The 17,930-nt window shown below is 39.4% G+C and overlaps 1 protein-coding gene across 1 annotated transcript in view; it reads right to left on the bottom strand.

Moving 5' to 3' along the window:
* The window catches only part of LOC124616131 (S-methyl-5'-thioadenosine phosphorylase), a 39,169-nt gene extending 22,144 nt beyond the window's left edge, over window positions 1-17,025 (bottom strand). The window contains exons 1-2 of the mRNA XM_047144402.1: window positions 16,864-17,025; window positions 12,020-12,165 (exon numbers count right to left, since the gene is read on the bottom strand). Of these exons, the coding sequence (XP_047000358.1) occupies window positions 12,020-12,165; window positions 16,864-16,884 (167 nt within the window). The 5' untranslated portion in view covers window positions 16,885-17,025. The remainder of the gene's footprint in view (window positions 1-12,019; window positions 12,166-16,863) is intronic.
* Between the last annotated feature and the right edge of the window lie 905 nt (window positions 17,026-17,930).

The raw sequence follows: 17,930 nt of genomic DNA, 5'->3' as shown, positions 1-17,930 counted from the left end.
TACACTTGCTGAAAAACAACCAAAGTTTTTTCTCTCCCCTGAAGTTTAGGTGAATTAGTCTATGGTGAACCACTGATGCTATTTGGTTTGAGATTCTGGCATATTCATGTTCCAACGAAATGAACGAAAAACCACATCTGTGTTCTGAGGGGACTCCAATGAGCAATGGCACACTTCACAGTTGTAAAGATATATTTCATGGGAATAATAGGCTGCTTGGTCTGGCACTTTTGATAGTACTAGATCCTTTTGATGGCCGTAGCTGAGAATTATTTCATTCTCATTATCTTCTTTCAGTACTGTGTAGAACACGTCAGCTCTAATTCTGTGGACTCGGAGATGGGTTTGCAGGCTCTCCTTTTTGGCACTTCGTTTTTCCACTGATGGGCCTTGTCGAGCAGATATCAACACATGGCACACCAAAGCCAATATTGAAATCTTGGCAATAAATGCTCCTGTAGTAATTGTATTTGACAGAGTTTTCGGTGTTCTCTTCAGAATACACGGTCCACATCTTTGTTATGCTCAGTTTGCTACCTAAATAGACTCTTTGGGTGATGGTTCCTTGTGTGTACCGATGTTCTAAGGGGATGAACTTCTGAATGTGATTTTTCACATTCTCTTGATTCTTATGCTGCTTCTTCTCATCTCAGTGGGAACTGTATTCTGTCTAAAATTTTGTAGCACAACCTGCAAACCCTATCTTTTTTAATTTGTAAAAACTGACAAAAAGGCCACTTTGCTAACAGCAATGTTTTTGATATCCTTGTCCTCTTTTTTGGTGAAGAAAAATGGGTGGTGATTGTTTGTTTTCTTTTTTTGTCCTCGTTGGATCTTCTTTTAGAGGACACGGCAGAGAGATGTTGAGCTACATAATTGTTCTGTCACTCTCAGGTATTTTTCTAGCAAAATGTTTGCTGAATTTTTCTTACATCTTGCATGGTAAGTTCATCACATATTAATTTTCCAAAGGGATGTTTACAATCAGGCATCTTTGGGAATGCCTTGGGTTTGTATCTCATGCTCACGTAAGTAGAATCAGTAAATGGTGACGAGGGAAGGAAAGGGGGGGGGGGGGGGGGGGGGGGGGCACATCACGAGTCTTGAAAAGTAGGCAGAAGTCTCTACATGCAGATAAAATGAAACAGATAGTAAGTACTACAAGCTAAGTTAAAAAGAAAAAATCACGTAGCATGCACAAAAAGGTGTGGACAAACAACATGATTCGTAGAAAATTTTCATTTATTACTGCCAACACTCCTCCCCCAGTGGTTGCTTTAAAGCCTCCCCAATGGACAATTCCTGTGAAACAAACTGGGAGAAATCTGGCAACAGTGTAAGTGTACTGCACAGCCCAACTATGCGTGACTGCATGCACTCCTTGCTGCCCACTACGAGATCTACTTCATTTTACACAAATTTTCTTTAGTTCTGTTATGCACTACACACTTACTTTGTTGACAGATTGCAACCATTTTCAGTTTTGCAGGAATGTCCACTAAAATGGTCAGAACATTCCACTGTGAAGACGAGAGCATAAATCATACCACAAATCTGCTGAGGTTATGAAATAGCAATGTCAATACTGTCTTTATTACATAACATTGCTTTAGTAATGGTTTTCACATTCTTACCTTTCTGTTTTGGAAAAATTTCTCATCCACTGATCAGGACACCTCTTCCTTTTACAGGAGGGACCACTGCCCTCTGTCTCATTCTGGTTACTTGCAACTACTGCAACGAGTTTGATTTCTTACAGAATTCCTACTATTTCAATTACTCCCACTTCGTTTGCCCATTTCTGCATTTAAACCGACCACAAAATCACTCATTTTCTTCAAAAAACTCACACACATCTGTCAACAAACAACCTGCTGATCAGCTGAACTGTACTTACAGGTGTATGTTTCGACAATGCATTTGCAATAAGAGCTTCTTTGCCGTGCATGTGTTCACTACAGCGCAACCAATTTAATCCTCAATGGAAAAATATCCCTTCTACTCGTAATAAACTGAAAGGTAGCTTTGAATGTCTAAACTGGTAAGTCTGATGTCAGTTGGTGTGTTCTGTATCCAGGCATGGCATGGCGAGCACCTTGACTGTTGAACTCGACAGGTTTTACAATTGTTTGACATTTAGAGTGTTTTGCACCTGAGGACAATGTGCAGTTATCGGATTTTGCAACTGAACACGATTTTCTACAGGCAGTTTCAACAGTTTATAGTGGATATTGCAACCTGAAACCTAGTCCCTCATGCAGGTGCTGAAAAAAAAATCTGTGTGGCCAAATGTCAACTCAAAATCCACAAAAAATGTATTTAGCTGCTTTTGCATCTGGGCTATTCAATTGTCTAAAGACCTAGAACTACTATTTATCCCCCCCCCCCCCCCCACACACACATACCTCTACAGCTACATTATGCTGAGCTTTTCTACAACTTGACTGGGTTGAGGCTTTGCTTTTGACCAGTTCGGTAGTGGCCATTCAATTGGCTGGACAGCTAGAGTTGGTAGTGATGCCTATGTAAAATGCTGTGCTGGAATTGCAGACGAGCTGGCACACCAAGATTGTTTTCACAGGTGGCCCTGCGTCTGATGGGATGGGATAGGATGAGCCTTTGACAAGACTGGGGCACAATGAGCTGGGTGGGTTTACATAGGACAGGTGTTGTACCTGAGTCTTCCACGAGGAAGGTCTCTTATGTGGCACGGGGTTTGAAGGTGGGTGTGCGTTTGGATAAAGTGTAGATTGGATAGACTGTGGAGCACTGATCTGGGAGGGGTGGGCAAGATTGTGGGTAGGCCATCTTCATTCTGGGCATGGTGATAAATAGTCAAAGCCCTTGTAAAGGACACGGTAAATTGTCTCAGTCCAGAATGACAATGGTTGATAAGTGGAGTGCCCCTCTGCATCTGTTTCTTGGGGCAGGTGGGAGGATTAGGGGTGTGTGAGGATATGGCATAGAAAATCTGTCTGTGGACAAGATTTGTATGATAGTATGTGCCTGTAAAGGCCTTAGTGAGATGTTCAGCATATTGGGCAAGGAATTTCTTGGCGTCCATGAGAGGACAGACTACATTAGGCATATTTTGGTGAGGAAAGCATGACAGTTATGAAAATGCAGCTCCTGTTAATGGTTGGCGGGTTTGATATGGACAGAGGTATGGATTTCACCATCAGAGAAGTGGCTGCCAATGTCCAGGATGTGGAACTTCGAGCTGAGGAGGACCAGTTGAAGTGTGTGGGAGAGTGTGTGTTGGGGCCTTTGGAAGAATAAGGATAGGTTATCTGGGCCATGGGTCCATCATGAATCGTCAATGAATGAAGCAGACAAGGGGTTTGGGTGACTAGTAACATTTCCTCTAGATGGCTCACAATGAAATTTGCATAGGATGATTTCATGCGAGTGTCCACAGCTGTGCCAACGGTATGTTCAATTATCTTCCTCCCAAAGATGTAGTAGTTATGAATGAGGCTATAATTAGTTAGAGATATAAGGAATGAGGTATTGGGTCTGGAGTTGAAATGATGTTGGAAGAGGTAATGTTTGATAGTGGCAGGCACAAAGATATGGGAGAAGTTTGTTTAAAGGGAGATGGCATCAACTGTAACGAATGAGGTCGAAGTGGTGATGGTGTGAGGATAGTGGAGAGCCAGCCTAGGAAGTAGTTCACATCTTTAATATTAGAGGCTAGGCTACAGGCAATTGGCTGGAGGCCATGATTAACAAGTGGAGAGAGAGAGTGTTTTGAGTGGAGAACAATAAACAGCTATAATGACGCATGTAGGGTGTTGGGTTTATGAATTTTGGAAGCAAGCTGAAAGTGGCTATTGGAGTGAGGAGGGAGATGCAATTTGGGGAAAGATTCTGGGATGCCTCCATGGATTTGGATAGGGACTGAAGGATGCTATGAGGAGTTGCAGAGGCACTTCATTGAGTGTTGATAGGTAGCAATGTTCTGAGATGGGAATAATTTGAGAGCTTTTGAACGTGGTGCCTGGAGTGCTCTTCCAGGTACTGGAGGGTGAAGGTTTCAATATGGAAGATATGGTGTAGATAGGTGGCAATGCACAGTATCGATATCTTGTGGAGGGAAAAGAGGTGGCCACAGATGCCTGAACCATGGAGATTTGATTTGCCAGTATCAAGTTAGTATTTTGTTTCTTATGCAGGAGATGAAATCGTATGAAGGACTCTTGGAGCACAGGTACATTTTAGTGAGCACAGTCCCAGGAAAACATTGACACCATGCACCTGCTACTAACACCACTCAACAGACACAAATGGGGCCACTGCTGCTATGGCTTTCATATTGGATAAAAACTGGTACATAGGACCCATTTCCCAGATATCACAAGGATTTAAGGATATTGATATTAACCACATGTCTCCTGGTGAATCACAAGTCCTTTCATGGTCCAGTAGGAAAGAAACTGTTTGGGTCCCCCTTTTCCAATGTTGTTTGTAAGGGGGATGTCTTTTACAAAGTCACAGTGCATGGTTGTATAAACTTGAAAATAAGTGCTACGAAAAGATCTTATTTGTCCCCTTTAGGTGAATTTACTTTCCTTTTTTTTGTTTTGATGATGTCTAGGAAAACAATGTTATATACAAGGTGGAAGAATTTTTAAAATACTATTTCCCTCTTTATAGTTGAATTTGTTTATGAAACTGCTCTTTGCTGACTGTGTGTGTGTGTGTGTGTGTGTGTGTGTGTGTGTGTGTGTGTAACAATGCAACAAATTGAAATATCTCGTAGTTTGCATCTTTTTTTCCACTTAAGTCCTTTTCTTAATTTAGAGTAACAGAATACTCGTATATCACCACATTCTTGTAATTCTTTACAATGAAAAGACCTTTAACAGTGACATACATTAACAAAAATGACTGACAACGGTGTCCATCTCTCACCTACATACAGTTCTGACCTACAGGTCAACAACAAATAGTTCAGGAACGATTTTATCAATTCCCTGTAGTGTTGAATGTGGACAGTACGTGTAAGTGGCATTTTCATTTCAATCTTTGCCAATGAACAAAGTGAGTTACGATATTCCTTTTTTGCACATATGACAGCTACCAACTATGTAAAAGTTTCATTAAAAAATCAAGTTGAAATTCAAATAGTCAACTGTCTGGGTAGACAAGACTTTGAAATTCACCAAATTTGACATTTTTTTCCCAATGGCCATCTTTAAGTGAAGGTAAGAACTATTAAATGCAATGCCAAATGCTTTCTGTTATTATTTATGCTTAATACTAGGACTAAAATGTAACACACTTTTTTATACCTTACATCAACTTAGGGGCCACCATACTCGATGCATATTAGGTCTGTAGCTTATCAACTCGTTACTAAGTGGTAGCCCTCTGAAAATGGGGAACTTGTGCCTGACTGATGATCAGGTACACATCTTTGAGCTTTCAAATCTGAATTTATCAAAAATGGGCAGAGTTATGACAGTCACTTGGCAATTTTACCATTAAGACATGCAGATATTCATGTACCAAATATGACATTCTGAAATGTTCACCTTATCACCCTCTGTAAGATTACACGAAATGACTCCAAAGTGGTCAAAAATATTGTAACACATACAAATGTGTGCATGTGTGTCTCTGCAGATTTCATTAGACTGTAGAACAATTTTGTAAGTGTGTTTTAATCCATTAGCTGCTTATTTTTCTGTAAAATTTGTAGAACTAATGGAATTAACACGAATGGTTATACTACACAAGGACAAACAATGAGTGCCTCGCTACCAATAGTTACAAATAATAATAATAATAATAATAATAATAATAAGAATAGGCCTCCGGTACGTTCTGCCAGTCATACAAGGCGACGAAAAGAACAAACCACTAATAGGGCTAACCCCCCTTTTAGCGTGATTACTTGGTTCAGGACAGAACTAAAGAAGCCTTGGACAAGCGCCGTCATGGTCGAGGATGACGCTTGAACCCTATGCCCGCCCACAATGGTAACGACACTGCTAGCCAACTGGAAAATGATTTAAATCCAAATAGAGGTGTTTTGCAGGATATGCTTCCTGCAACCACCCTAGAAGGAAAACAAAGACAGAGGATGATATGGTCAGATGAAGTTAATTGACACCTCATGTTCTGTTATTACCAAGCAACAAACCTAGGAACCAACACAATTGGATACAGATCACAAGTATACACAACATTTATTACCAGATACCCGGAATTAAAATTTTTAACAGAACAACAACTAGCTGATCAGATCCGTGTAATAATAAAAAATAACAGGATAACCCAGTCAGAATTAGAAAACATCAAACAACAAGTACAACAAATACTGGAACAAAATTATGTGCAGTCAGAAGAAGAAGAAAATACAGTAATGGACTCAAACATCCCAGAGCAAACAAACAAAGAACAAAACGCGTCAATTAAACAATCAGAGGAAAACGAAATCTTAAGACAGCCACCAGAACAAGCACAAATAGAACACGAAGTGACACACATGTTAGATATAGAAGAAAACTTTCAGCTGACATATATAGAATACAAAGACACAAATACAGACATTAGACCATTCTTGCACAGACCACCAAATAACCCACAAGTCGAAACAACAATAACAACTATCAACACAATCATACACAACAAAATAAATGAAAATACAACTATGGAAGAGTTACAACTACTGGTTTATGTAGGAGCACTCACTACACTAAATATACACACTAGGCAGAGATCAGAACCAACCAACACACAGAAGAAACCCACAAAACCAGCATGGCAACACAGGCTACAGATCAGAATAGAAAAACTGAGAAAAGACATCGGACAGCTAACACAATTTATAAGAAATGAAATATCAGACAAAAAACGAAAAAGGTTAGGTAAAATCTCACAACAAGAAGCAATAGAGCAATTAGATGAAAAGAAGCAGAAATTACAAGCATTGGCCAAACGACTTAGAAGGTACAAAAAAAGTGAAAATAGAAGGAAACAAAACCAAACATTCAACACAAACCAAAAGAGATTTTACCAGACAATAGATAACACACACATTAAAATAGACAATCCACCAAACATAACAGACATGGAACACTTCTGGAGCAACATATGGTCAAACCCGGTACAACCTAACAGGCATGCACGGTGGATACAAGCAGAAACAGACTCGCACAAGATGATACCACAAATGCCTGAAGTAATAATTTTGCAACATGAAGTCACCCGAGCAATTAACTCTACGCACAATTGGAAAGCCCCTGGAAATGATAAAATAGCAAATTTCTGGCTAAAGAAATTCACCTCAACACATTCACATCTAACTAAATTATTTAACAGTTACACTGCAGACCCATACACATTCCCTGATACACTTACACATGGAATAACTTATCTGAAACCTAAAGATCAAGCAGACACAGCAAACCCAGCTAAATATCACCCCATAACATGCCTACCAACAATCTACAAAATATTAACTTCAGTCATTACACAGAAATTAATGACACATACAAAACAGAACAAAATTATAAATGAAGAACAAAAAGGCTGCTGCAAAGGAGCACGAGGATGTAAAGAGCAACTGATAATAGATGCAGAGGTGACATATCAAGCTAAAACTAAACAAAGGTCGCTACACTACGCATACATTGATTACCAAAAAGCTTTTGATAGTGTACCCCACTCATGGTTACTACAGATATTGGAAATATACACAGTAGATCCCAAATTGATACAGTTCGTAAATATAGTAATGAAAAACTGGAAAACCACACTTAACATCCAAACAAATTCAGATAATATCACATCACAGCCAATACAGATTAAGCGTGGAATATACCAAGGAGACTCATTAAGTCCTTTCTGGTTCTGTCTTGCTCTGAACCCACTATCCAACATGCTAAATAATACAAATTATGGATATAATATTACTGGAACATACCCACACAAAAATCACACATTTGTTATACATGGATGATCTAAAACTACTGGCAGCAACCAATCAACAACTCAACCAATTACTAAAGTTAACAGAAGTATTCAGCAATTATATAAATATGGCTTTTGGAACAGACAAATGTAAGAAAAATAGCATAGTCAAGGGAAAACACACTAAACAAGAAGATTACATATTGAATAACCACAGTGACTCCATAGAAGCAATGGAAAAAACAGATGCCTAAAAATATCTAGGATACAGACAAAAAATAGGAATAGATAATACAAATATTAAAGGAGAACTAAAAGAAAAATATAGACAAAGACTAACAAAAGTACTGAAAACAGAATTGACAGCAAGAAACAAGACAAAAGCTATAAATACTTATGCTATACCAATATTGACCTACTCATTTGGAGTAGTGAAATGGAGTAACACAGACCTAGAAGCACTCAATACACTTACACGATCACAATGCCACAAATATAGAATATATCACATACATTCAGCAACAGAAAGATTCACATTAAGCAGAAAGGAAGGAGGAAGGGGATTCATCGACATAAAAAACCTACATTATGGACAGGTAGATAATTTAAGAAAATTCTTTCTAGAACGAGCAGAAACTAGCAAAATACACAAAGCAATCACTCATATAAATACATCAGCTACACCACTGCAATCTCATAACCACTTCTACAACCCTTTAGATCACATAACATCAACAGATACGAAGAAAGTAAATTGGAAAAAGAAAACACTACATGGCAAGCACCCATATCATCTAACACAGTCACACATCGATCAAGACGCATCCAACACATGGCTAAGAAAAGGCAATATATACAGTGAGACGGAAGGATTCATGATTGCAATACAGGATCAAACAATAAACACCAGATATTACAGCAAACATATTATTAAAGATCCCAACGCCACAACAGATAAATGCAGACTTTGCAAACAACAAATAGAAACAGTAGATCACATCCCAAGTGGATGTACAATACTAGCAAATACAGAATACCCCAGAAGACATGACAATGTAGCAAAAATAATACATCAACAACTTGCCATAAAACATAAACTAATAAAACAACATGTTCCCACATACAAGTTGTTGTTGTTGTGGTCTTCAGTCCTGAGACTGGTTTGATGCAGCTCTCCATGCTACTCTATCCTGTGCAAGCTTCTTCATCTCCCAGTACTTACTGCAACCTACATCCTTCTGAATCTGCTTAGTGTATTCATCTCTTGGTCTCCCTCTACGATTTTTACCCTCCGCGCTGCCCTCCAATGCTAATTTTGTGATTCCTTGATGCCTCAAAACATGTCCTACCAACCGATCCCTTCTTCTAGTCAAGTTGTGCCACAAACTTCTCTTCTCCCCAATCCTATTCAATACCTCCTCATTAGTTACATGATCTACCCACCTTATCTTCAGCATTCTTCTGTAGCACCACATTTCGAAAGCTTCTATTCTCTTCTTGTCCAAACTAGTTATCGTCCATGTTTCACTTCCATACATGGCTACACTCCGTACAAATACTTTCAGAAACGACTTCCTGACACTTAAATCTATACTCGATGTTAACAAATTTCTCTTCTTCAGAAACGATTTCCTTGCCATTGCCAGTCTACATTTTATATCCTCTCTACTTCGACCATCATCAGTTATTTTACTCCCTAAACAGCAAAACTCCTTTACTACTTTAAGTGTCTCATTTCCTAATCTAATTCCCTCAGCATCACCCGATTTAATTTGACTACATTCCATTATCCTCGTTTTGCTTTTGTTGATGTTCATCTTATATCCTCCTTTCAAGACACTGTCCATTCTGTTCAACTGCTCTTCCAAGTCCTTTGCTGTCTCTGACAGAATTACAATGTCATCGGCGAACCTCAAAGTTTTTACTTCTTCTCCATGAATTTTAATACCTACTCCGATTTTTCTTTTGTTTCCTTTACTGCTTGCTCTATACCGTACAGTTAAAAGGAAATCACGTTTGATCAAGGTCTGCGTCACTTTCCATTTTTGACCAGACATAACGTCTGAGAAAAGAAAGAAATAATAATAATAATAATACATGGGGCATTCAGTAAGTAATGCAACGTATTTTGCTTCTTGGCCAATTTCACTAGGAAAAAATCCGGAATTTGTTGTAAATATTGTGGAATATTTCTGCTTCAGCCCCTATAGTTTCATGACGTTCCAATAGGTGGTGCTGCTATACGTAGTCTCCGAAACATCTCTAATGGAGGTGCGTTCCAACTAGAGAGCTGCACCCCATTTCTTTTGGTGGAAAAGCACAGTATCATAGATTTTTCTATGTGCTTGTGCAGAATATCTACAGAGATATGGAAATCAACAAAAGCATGAGGAGTCACTGGCCAAGGCATACGTCATCATTGCAAGGTTGTAGAAACCCGTCCAATCTCCTGTGTGCCGGTTGGTCCACACAGCTGTCACTTCTGCAATGCTGGAACGTGCAGACACACTCAATCGAGTTGATCAACAGATCACAATCCAACACCTCGCAGCACAATTGGAAGTCTGTTGGTAGTGCTGACAAACACATCTATAATCAATGAAGACCATAAAGAGCAATGAAAGACTGTCTCTGCAGAATGGTTTGCCTGTTATGAGGCTGATACTGACAATTTTTTGTTGGTCATCATCACAGGGGATGAAACATGGGTTCATCTCTTCGAAGTGGAAACAAAATGGCACTCCATGGAGTGGCACCGCACCACCTCTCCTCCAAAGAAAAAGTTCAAAGTCACAGCCTTAGCTAGTAAAGTTATGGCAACGGCCTTCTGTGACTGTGAAGGGGTTATTCTATTTGATATCCTCCCTCAAGGTGCAATGATCAATTATAAAGTGTACTGTGCTACCCTCTGGAAACTGAAGAAATGACATCAGTATGTTTGTCACAACAAAAATGAAAATGAACTTGCCGGCTGCTTTGGCCAAGCGGTTCTAGGCGCTTCCGTACGGAACCGCGCTGCTGCTACGGTCGCAGGTTCGAATCCTGCCTCAGGAATGGATGTGTGTGATGTCCTTAGGTTGGTTAGGTTTAAGCAGTTCTAAGTCTAGGGGACTGATGACCTCAGATGTCCATAGTGCTTGGAGCCATTTGAACCATTTTGAAAATGAACTTTTCCTTCTCCATGGCAATGTTACGGCTTCACACAGGTATGCCTATCCAAGAGGAGCTCACCAAACATCACTGGGCTGTTCTTCCTCATTCACCCTACAGTCCAAATCTCAGATCTTTAGATTTCCATCACTGTGGGAAGCAGTATGTGGCCAATGGGGAGGTTATTGACAGCTCCGACATCAACCAGTTGAGTGGTACCATGCGGGCATAAAGGTCCTCCCAGTAAGGTGGTGTGAGGCCATCACAATGAATGGAGATTAGATTGAAAAATAGGGTTTTGTAGCCAAAAGCGTAGGGAATAATACAGTGTATTGAAATCCTGAATAAACAAACCCGCTTTCAGACAAAAGTGTTGCGTTACTTACTGAATGCCACTTGCAATATAGAACCACAGCAGACTTGGGCACAGGAATGACGTACATTCATGTGTCCAATATTTTACTAGTATTTTGAGTACAAAATGCATTGTTAGAATCAGTAAAGCAAAGGTGTACAAGCGACTGCGAAAGACACTATCTTGAACCAGGAGTTAGAAATGCCATATCGTCTTCCACCGGTTTGAGTTTCAGTATTACATTGGAATCCTTGCCATGGCAACAGGTAATTATTTGTTCTTTTTCTGCCTTGTATGAAGGTGCTTAAACCTCTTTTATGCTCACATTCTGAAATGTAGGTGTTTTTGTGACGAACATTTCTCATTACTTTCGAGACCTTAATGTGAACTTCAGTATAACCCTATGCATTGTATTAATACTAATATATGGATACACATATACTAAAGACATTGCCACGTAAAAAAAAAAGGTTAAAAAATATACATGCCAATATACAATATGAAAATGATCTAACTGAGAAAATGGTCAAAATACTTTACATACAAATAGCAATGCATGTGATACATGTTTCTCGTAAACTTGTGCTCAACTACCTTGCTAAGAAGACACAATCAACGCCTTTTATCTTTCCTTCAATGAGTGCATCTGACGGTTTTCCAAATGGTGTGTCGACATGAACTTCCTTCTGATCCTCCAACAATTTTGGGTCTGCAAGGCCAGTTCCACCAATTATGCCAATCTGTAAAATTTATAAAGCTTACAAATATATTCAAATAATAAAAATTCCAGGATAGAGTAATGACAATAATAAGAAAGTATAAATTGCTTGCTACACACTGCATAGAGGAGCCGTTGTGTCGCAGACAAGCATAATAAAAAGGCTACTATACAGTTAAGCTTTCGGCCTGAACACCTTCAGAAGTACGCAACACACACACACACACACACACACACACACACACACACACACACACACACACACACACACACACATTCACCCAAGTGCAACTCACACACCCATGACCACTGCATCTGAGCACTGAGGCCTGCCACTGTGGATAGAAACAGTGGTCATGTGTGTGCAAGATGTGCTTGTGTGAATGTGTGTGTGTGTGCATGTGCATTTTCTTTTTAATTACTTCGGAAGCCCCTTTGGCCAAAAGTTTAAATGTATAGCAGTCTTTTTGTTGTGCTCATCTGCGACTCACCGTCTCCTCTATACAGTGAGCAGCAGTCTATCTCATCTCTTTTGAATGTAGAAAAGTGACACTTTCTCAAAGCTGCCGTCTTTCCTTTTAGCTATTAAATACACATTTTGACTAGCAGCACACATTCTGTTAATAGAAACAAAAGTCTTTGAATCAATTCCTGTATCAAGAGGACTGGTGACATGAGCCCTCTTGTTACATTGGGTGCTGATACCCAGCAGCTGTACACCGATTCCACAGTGAGTTTAAACAGTAAGTTCAAAGGTTCCATATCTGCCTCATGAGCAGCAAGAGAAATAATGGTCCACCCAGGTAGAGCCCAGCTTTCCTGCGTAAGTCTTATATAACTGAAATGACGCATGTTCCCCAAAGGCTGCTCGCTAATGACGGTTCTTCCTCAACAGCCATGCATCTCTCGGGCACACAAGCATGCCTTGAGATTCACTTTTTTTAAGAGATTTTTATCATCCTTACAAGCCAGATAGTTAAGCTGAGGTCCCCATTCCTTGTGACACAAAATGTTCTATGCCTGTGAAAGATGGTGGTTGTTGAAGCATGTCCAGAACTTACAGTTCCCGAGTACTGACGGCATTCATTCCTCAGATTAGGAAACCTAGGTTGGCCAAGCCTGTAACCACGAAACAAAAGCTGAGCTCCCTGATGTGCTCAACATTTCGCACAACCCAGTGGCGGAGGGAGGTGGGGTGGGAAGGCTCATGTGGTTTATTGAGTGCTACAGACATGGTGAGCATTACTGCTCAAAATGGTTTAAATGGCTCTGAGCACTGAAGGACTTAACATCTGAGGTTATCAGTCCCCTGGACTTCGAACTACTTAAACCTAACTAACCTAAGGACATCACACACATCCATGCCCGAGGCAGGATTAGAACCTGCGACCATAGCAGCAGCGCAGTAGCATTACTGCTCCTAAATGAAATTAGAATATCACAGAAAACTATGAGACTTATTACCAAAGAGGGACACAGATAATGACTGGGCTAAATTATAACAAACTGCCCGTAAAACTGTAACTAAATTAATCAGAGCATCAAAATATATATGTATTTTCCTCCACAAGATATAAAATCTTGTTTAGAAAAAATTAAAAATTGAGCAAGGAAAAATGATTCATGAAAATAATTTTTTTTTTTTTTTAAATGGTGAGTGCAGACAATGAATTTATTAAGGATTGGAATGTTAGGGTCAACACTTGTCTGTCCCTTACTAGCTTAGAAAGCCCACAGTTTCTAAGAAAAGTACTGTATTCCAAAATAAGTTTGAAAAAATGTAATTATGTCCTACATCTCCAAAAGCAGTTTAATGTTAGCAAAAGTATTAAAAATAAATTTTCAAATAGCTATGACTATGAAATGTTTTCCCAATAGGTAGCCTGCTAAAATAATCAAATGATGTTTAGCTGAACGGTGGAAAAGGCACCAACATGCTGCTGTCAAGTCACTTCACAATAAGGAGCCATCAGAGAAAAATTACTGATGCATCCCACTATTGTCTGCATTTTCAAAAATGACTCAACTGAACAGCCGGAAATACGGAAGCGTCCGATCCCACCCATCTGCTTTGACCCATGACGTCACAAATATGGCAGAAACAAAAACAAACACACAAACTTTCCACAAGAAGCCTAATGACACTACCGGGACAAGCGCGGGAAATGGGGTGTTTTGGGTGGGGGGCAAACTAAATATAAACAAATTTAGACACCTTGCGTAGCTACAACGTGTAAGTGAAGACAGCCATGCATGAATACCCACCCACCTCCCCAGGGGTCGTAACCCCTGCAACCCATAGAAGATAAAGATGCTTCAGTAGCTGATTAGTGTTTTCTGTCTTTTTTTTAAAAAAAAAGAAAAAAAAAAAAAATCTCACGGTATAGAACGAACAGATCAGAAAGATAAATATAATAAGCTAAAACAGAAATTTGAGGAAACAGATAATTAAAATAAGAAATAAGTGTTTTTAAATTTAAAAAAAAAAAAAAATCTCACGAGAGAGAACGAACAGATCAGAAAAGTAAATAAAATAAGATAAAACAGAACTGGAGACAGCCACACGCAAACCAAACTCCGCGCCGTCATGACGTCACACACGACAACACCCTTACGTCACGGGTCAAAGCCGACGCGTGGGATCGGACGCTTCTGTCGACCCGAACAGCCTATACTTACCCCAGAAGATGATGTACTATAATCAATAAATCTCAAAGGGAATATAGTCTGACTGGCTACAGCTTTCGGAATTACAGAAGCATCCGATTCCACCCATCTGCTTTGATCCATGATGTCATCGATGTGGCGGAAACTGTTAGTTCCAGCGTATACAATACGGCGACAATGACATCACTACATACACGCTCCAACGAACGTGAACAAAAATAAAAATGACAAAATAACATCTCACTCCAAAACTAAAATGGAACTAATGGGACAACCGCAAAAAATTGCGAGATTAGGGCGAGGACAAGCTAAATATATAACAATAAAAAACACTGCACCATCCTAAAACAAACTGAATTAAATTAAACACTCCACTACACCAACAAAACCACAGGAATCTGACATTTCCCTACATCAATTAGCTCAGTCGCAACCATCAATACCAAAAAATCAACCTACAACCACAAAAAGTGCAATCGGACATTTCCCTTGACAACCACAGTTGTAGATACCAAAAACCCATTCCTAAAGCTCCGAAAAGTGGAACCAAAACCATAACAACTCAAAAACTGAAATACATGTTAATTCCACACACCTGTCATAAATATACAACAGAAAAAACATCACAATTACTATAGAACAAAACAAAAAGTACTTACCAACAAAAGCCTCTGGCAATACCAACTAGGTTGGCCACCACACGCAACACACATCTGTGCAAACACACCAACACACAAACGCACCCACATTATCAGACCAACTACCTAAACTCAAAACCACTTTAGCACGATGACAACCAAAACTGAAATGAACCAAATACCACATGTTAAACTCAGCACGTCCACATCCACCACCAGAGGACACAATCAAATACAGCAACACGACATCAACAAACACAACCAATTCAAAAACACTACGCCGTAGTGACATCACACACCACAATACCATTACGTCACTGGTCGACGCAGACGGCTGGAATCGGATACTTCCATTGACCCTGGCTTTCAATTGTGTTAATTGCGATATTTCCATGCAAACGATAAAACATTATATGACTGCAGAGATAGCAAGTTCATGATTTTTATAGGATCTGCACTATAAACTACTAAATTGCGAGGCAGAATTGCTGGCCAGTAGGCTGACTGACTTTCAGGAAGCAAAATGTGTAGTATTGCTAACAAACACAAATAAATGTAAAAGCACACATGCAAAAGTAGTGTCCGAGTTTTGTGTTGGACACACAATGATGGGCACTCCAAATTTGAAACAATAAGACATTGTGTACCATCAGGTTCCAATATACAGAAGTGAACTTTAACTTGCACTGTCAGACAATGTGAATTTTGTCATATTTGTGGATGATAGTAGGCCTATTACTGTAGGAGTGGTACCAGGCCGCTTTCTGAAAAGGCAACTCCTGCAATATTTAAAACTATCAACAGATGGTTCAACGTAAATGGATTATCCATACCATTAAATTTTGCTGACTCAGTATTGTATATACAATTCAGTATTTGTTATAGACCTGTATGTGGTAGAAAAATAAGTTTCTCCCACAAAGAAATACTACAAGCAGAAGTGTTAACTTTTTGGACTACAGATACCCCGCAACCTTAATTCGAAAATCTATTCCCTGGAATTAGTGAAGCAACTTGGTTCAGCTATGTTTGGAGTGGGTAGACCCTAAACGCGATTATTGTAATAGGCGATTTAAACGTGAAGAAACTGCACCACTCAGCAATTCGCATTCACATTCGTTGGCTTTGCCAACTCTCGACAAGTTATCACCTTACAACCTAATATACACTTCTGACTACACCAAGACATTAAAATGCAATGTCCAATAATATTATAAAATATTCAGATGATGAATAAAACAACCAATATGCGAAATGATCCACAGATTACAGCTCAACGTGTCTGGCGTTGTTCTTCCCAGTGCGTGTTTCTATAACCTATATAATTTTCAGTTTCTTTACACCTTTCTATTTGTAGAACAGAAAATAAAGGACTAGCAATAAATGATAAAATACCGGTCTCACGTAACACTAACCTTAATCTTGTACTTCGACATCGTATATCACGATAGATCTAACTCGTGTTGCTTGTTTCTGAGTTTCTGACTCTGTCAGACAGCAAAGTCCCAAATTTGTCGGGAAATACCCGCGCAATTCCAACATAAACAAAACCATGCGACACGTGATTCTCAGAAGGAGAAACAGATGCGTGAGAGTATGTTGATGACAAACATTTGAAAAATAAAACAGCGGCAGCAGTGTCATACGGAGATTCACTCTAGATGGAGAAAAATGTTGTATTTCTAGAAAGGGTTATGTGCGTAGCTGTGTACTTAGAAGAGGCACAGATAATTCCATGTAATAAGTCAGTTACTTGTTTCAAGAGCTGGTGTCACTGCTTAAAATTGATACTTTTCATATGTGTAATTTCAAAGTTGTCACTTGTGTCACGAATGGTGTCACGAGACTTGAAAGCAGAGGTTGCGCCTAATCGCCTGTGCTCAGTAAGGCAGCATACTTTGAAGTCGGATTAGATGGTAAAATCAATTTACGTAATGTCTCCAAGAGCACGTTTTGAGTAAGCGAGCTTGACACCAACGCAAGTGCAGTAAATCACAACATATTCACAGTAATAGCAGCTATAAATTTGTGACAATATAGATGTCATTGATACTCGTTTCAGTCGCACAAATTTATGCTGCTCTTCCACGTCAAGTGCCTGCCTAGCCACACAATCGGGTACCGCAGTATGTACGGAAATAAACTGCCGGATATTTGTGACATGCAGGGACGTAAATGTCGTTGCTCTTCATTTCATTCCGAGCAATTTCATCCTTTGTTTTTTAATCAGACACAAGTCACAAAATCGAAAAAAAAACTCATTTCTGAAACGGCGCGCTGATGTATGTATAACATCGAATATTGTGTTTTACTGATAAAGAAATCGCAGAATCTGTTACAAAAGCGAAGATGAAAAAATTATTGAAAATTACACTATCGCAGATAGCATTTTCTTTCGATCTGCTTCTACGTCTCTTTCCCCCCCCCCCCCCCCCCCCCCCCCCCCTAGTGGTTCTGTGCGAATGCCGCATGACATCTTCCA

Source organism: Schistocerca americana, chromosome 5 (assembly GCF_021461395.2).
Source record: "Schistocerca americana isolate TAMUIC-IGC-003095 chromosome 5, iqSchAmer2.1, whole genome shotgun sequence".
Lineage (NCBI taxonomy): Eukaryota > Metazoa > Arthropoda > Insecta > Orthoptera > Acrididae > Schistocerca > Schistocerca americana.
The sequence above is the reverse complement of the archived record's forward strand: the minus strand, read 5'-3'. Positions and strand labels throughout refer to the sequence as shown.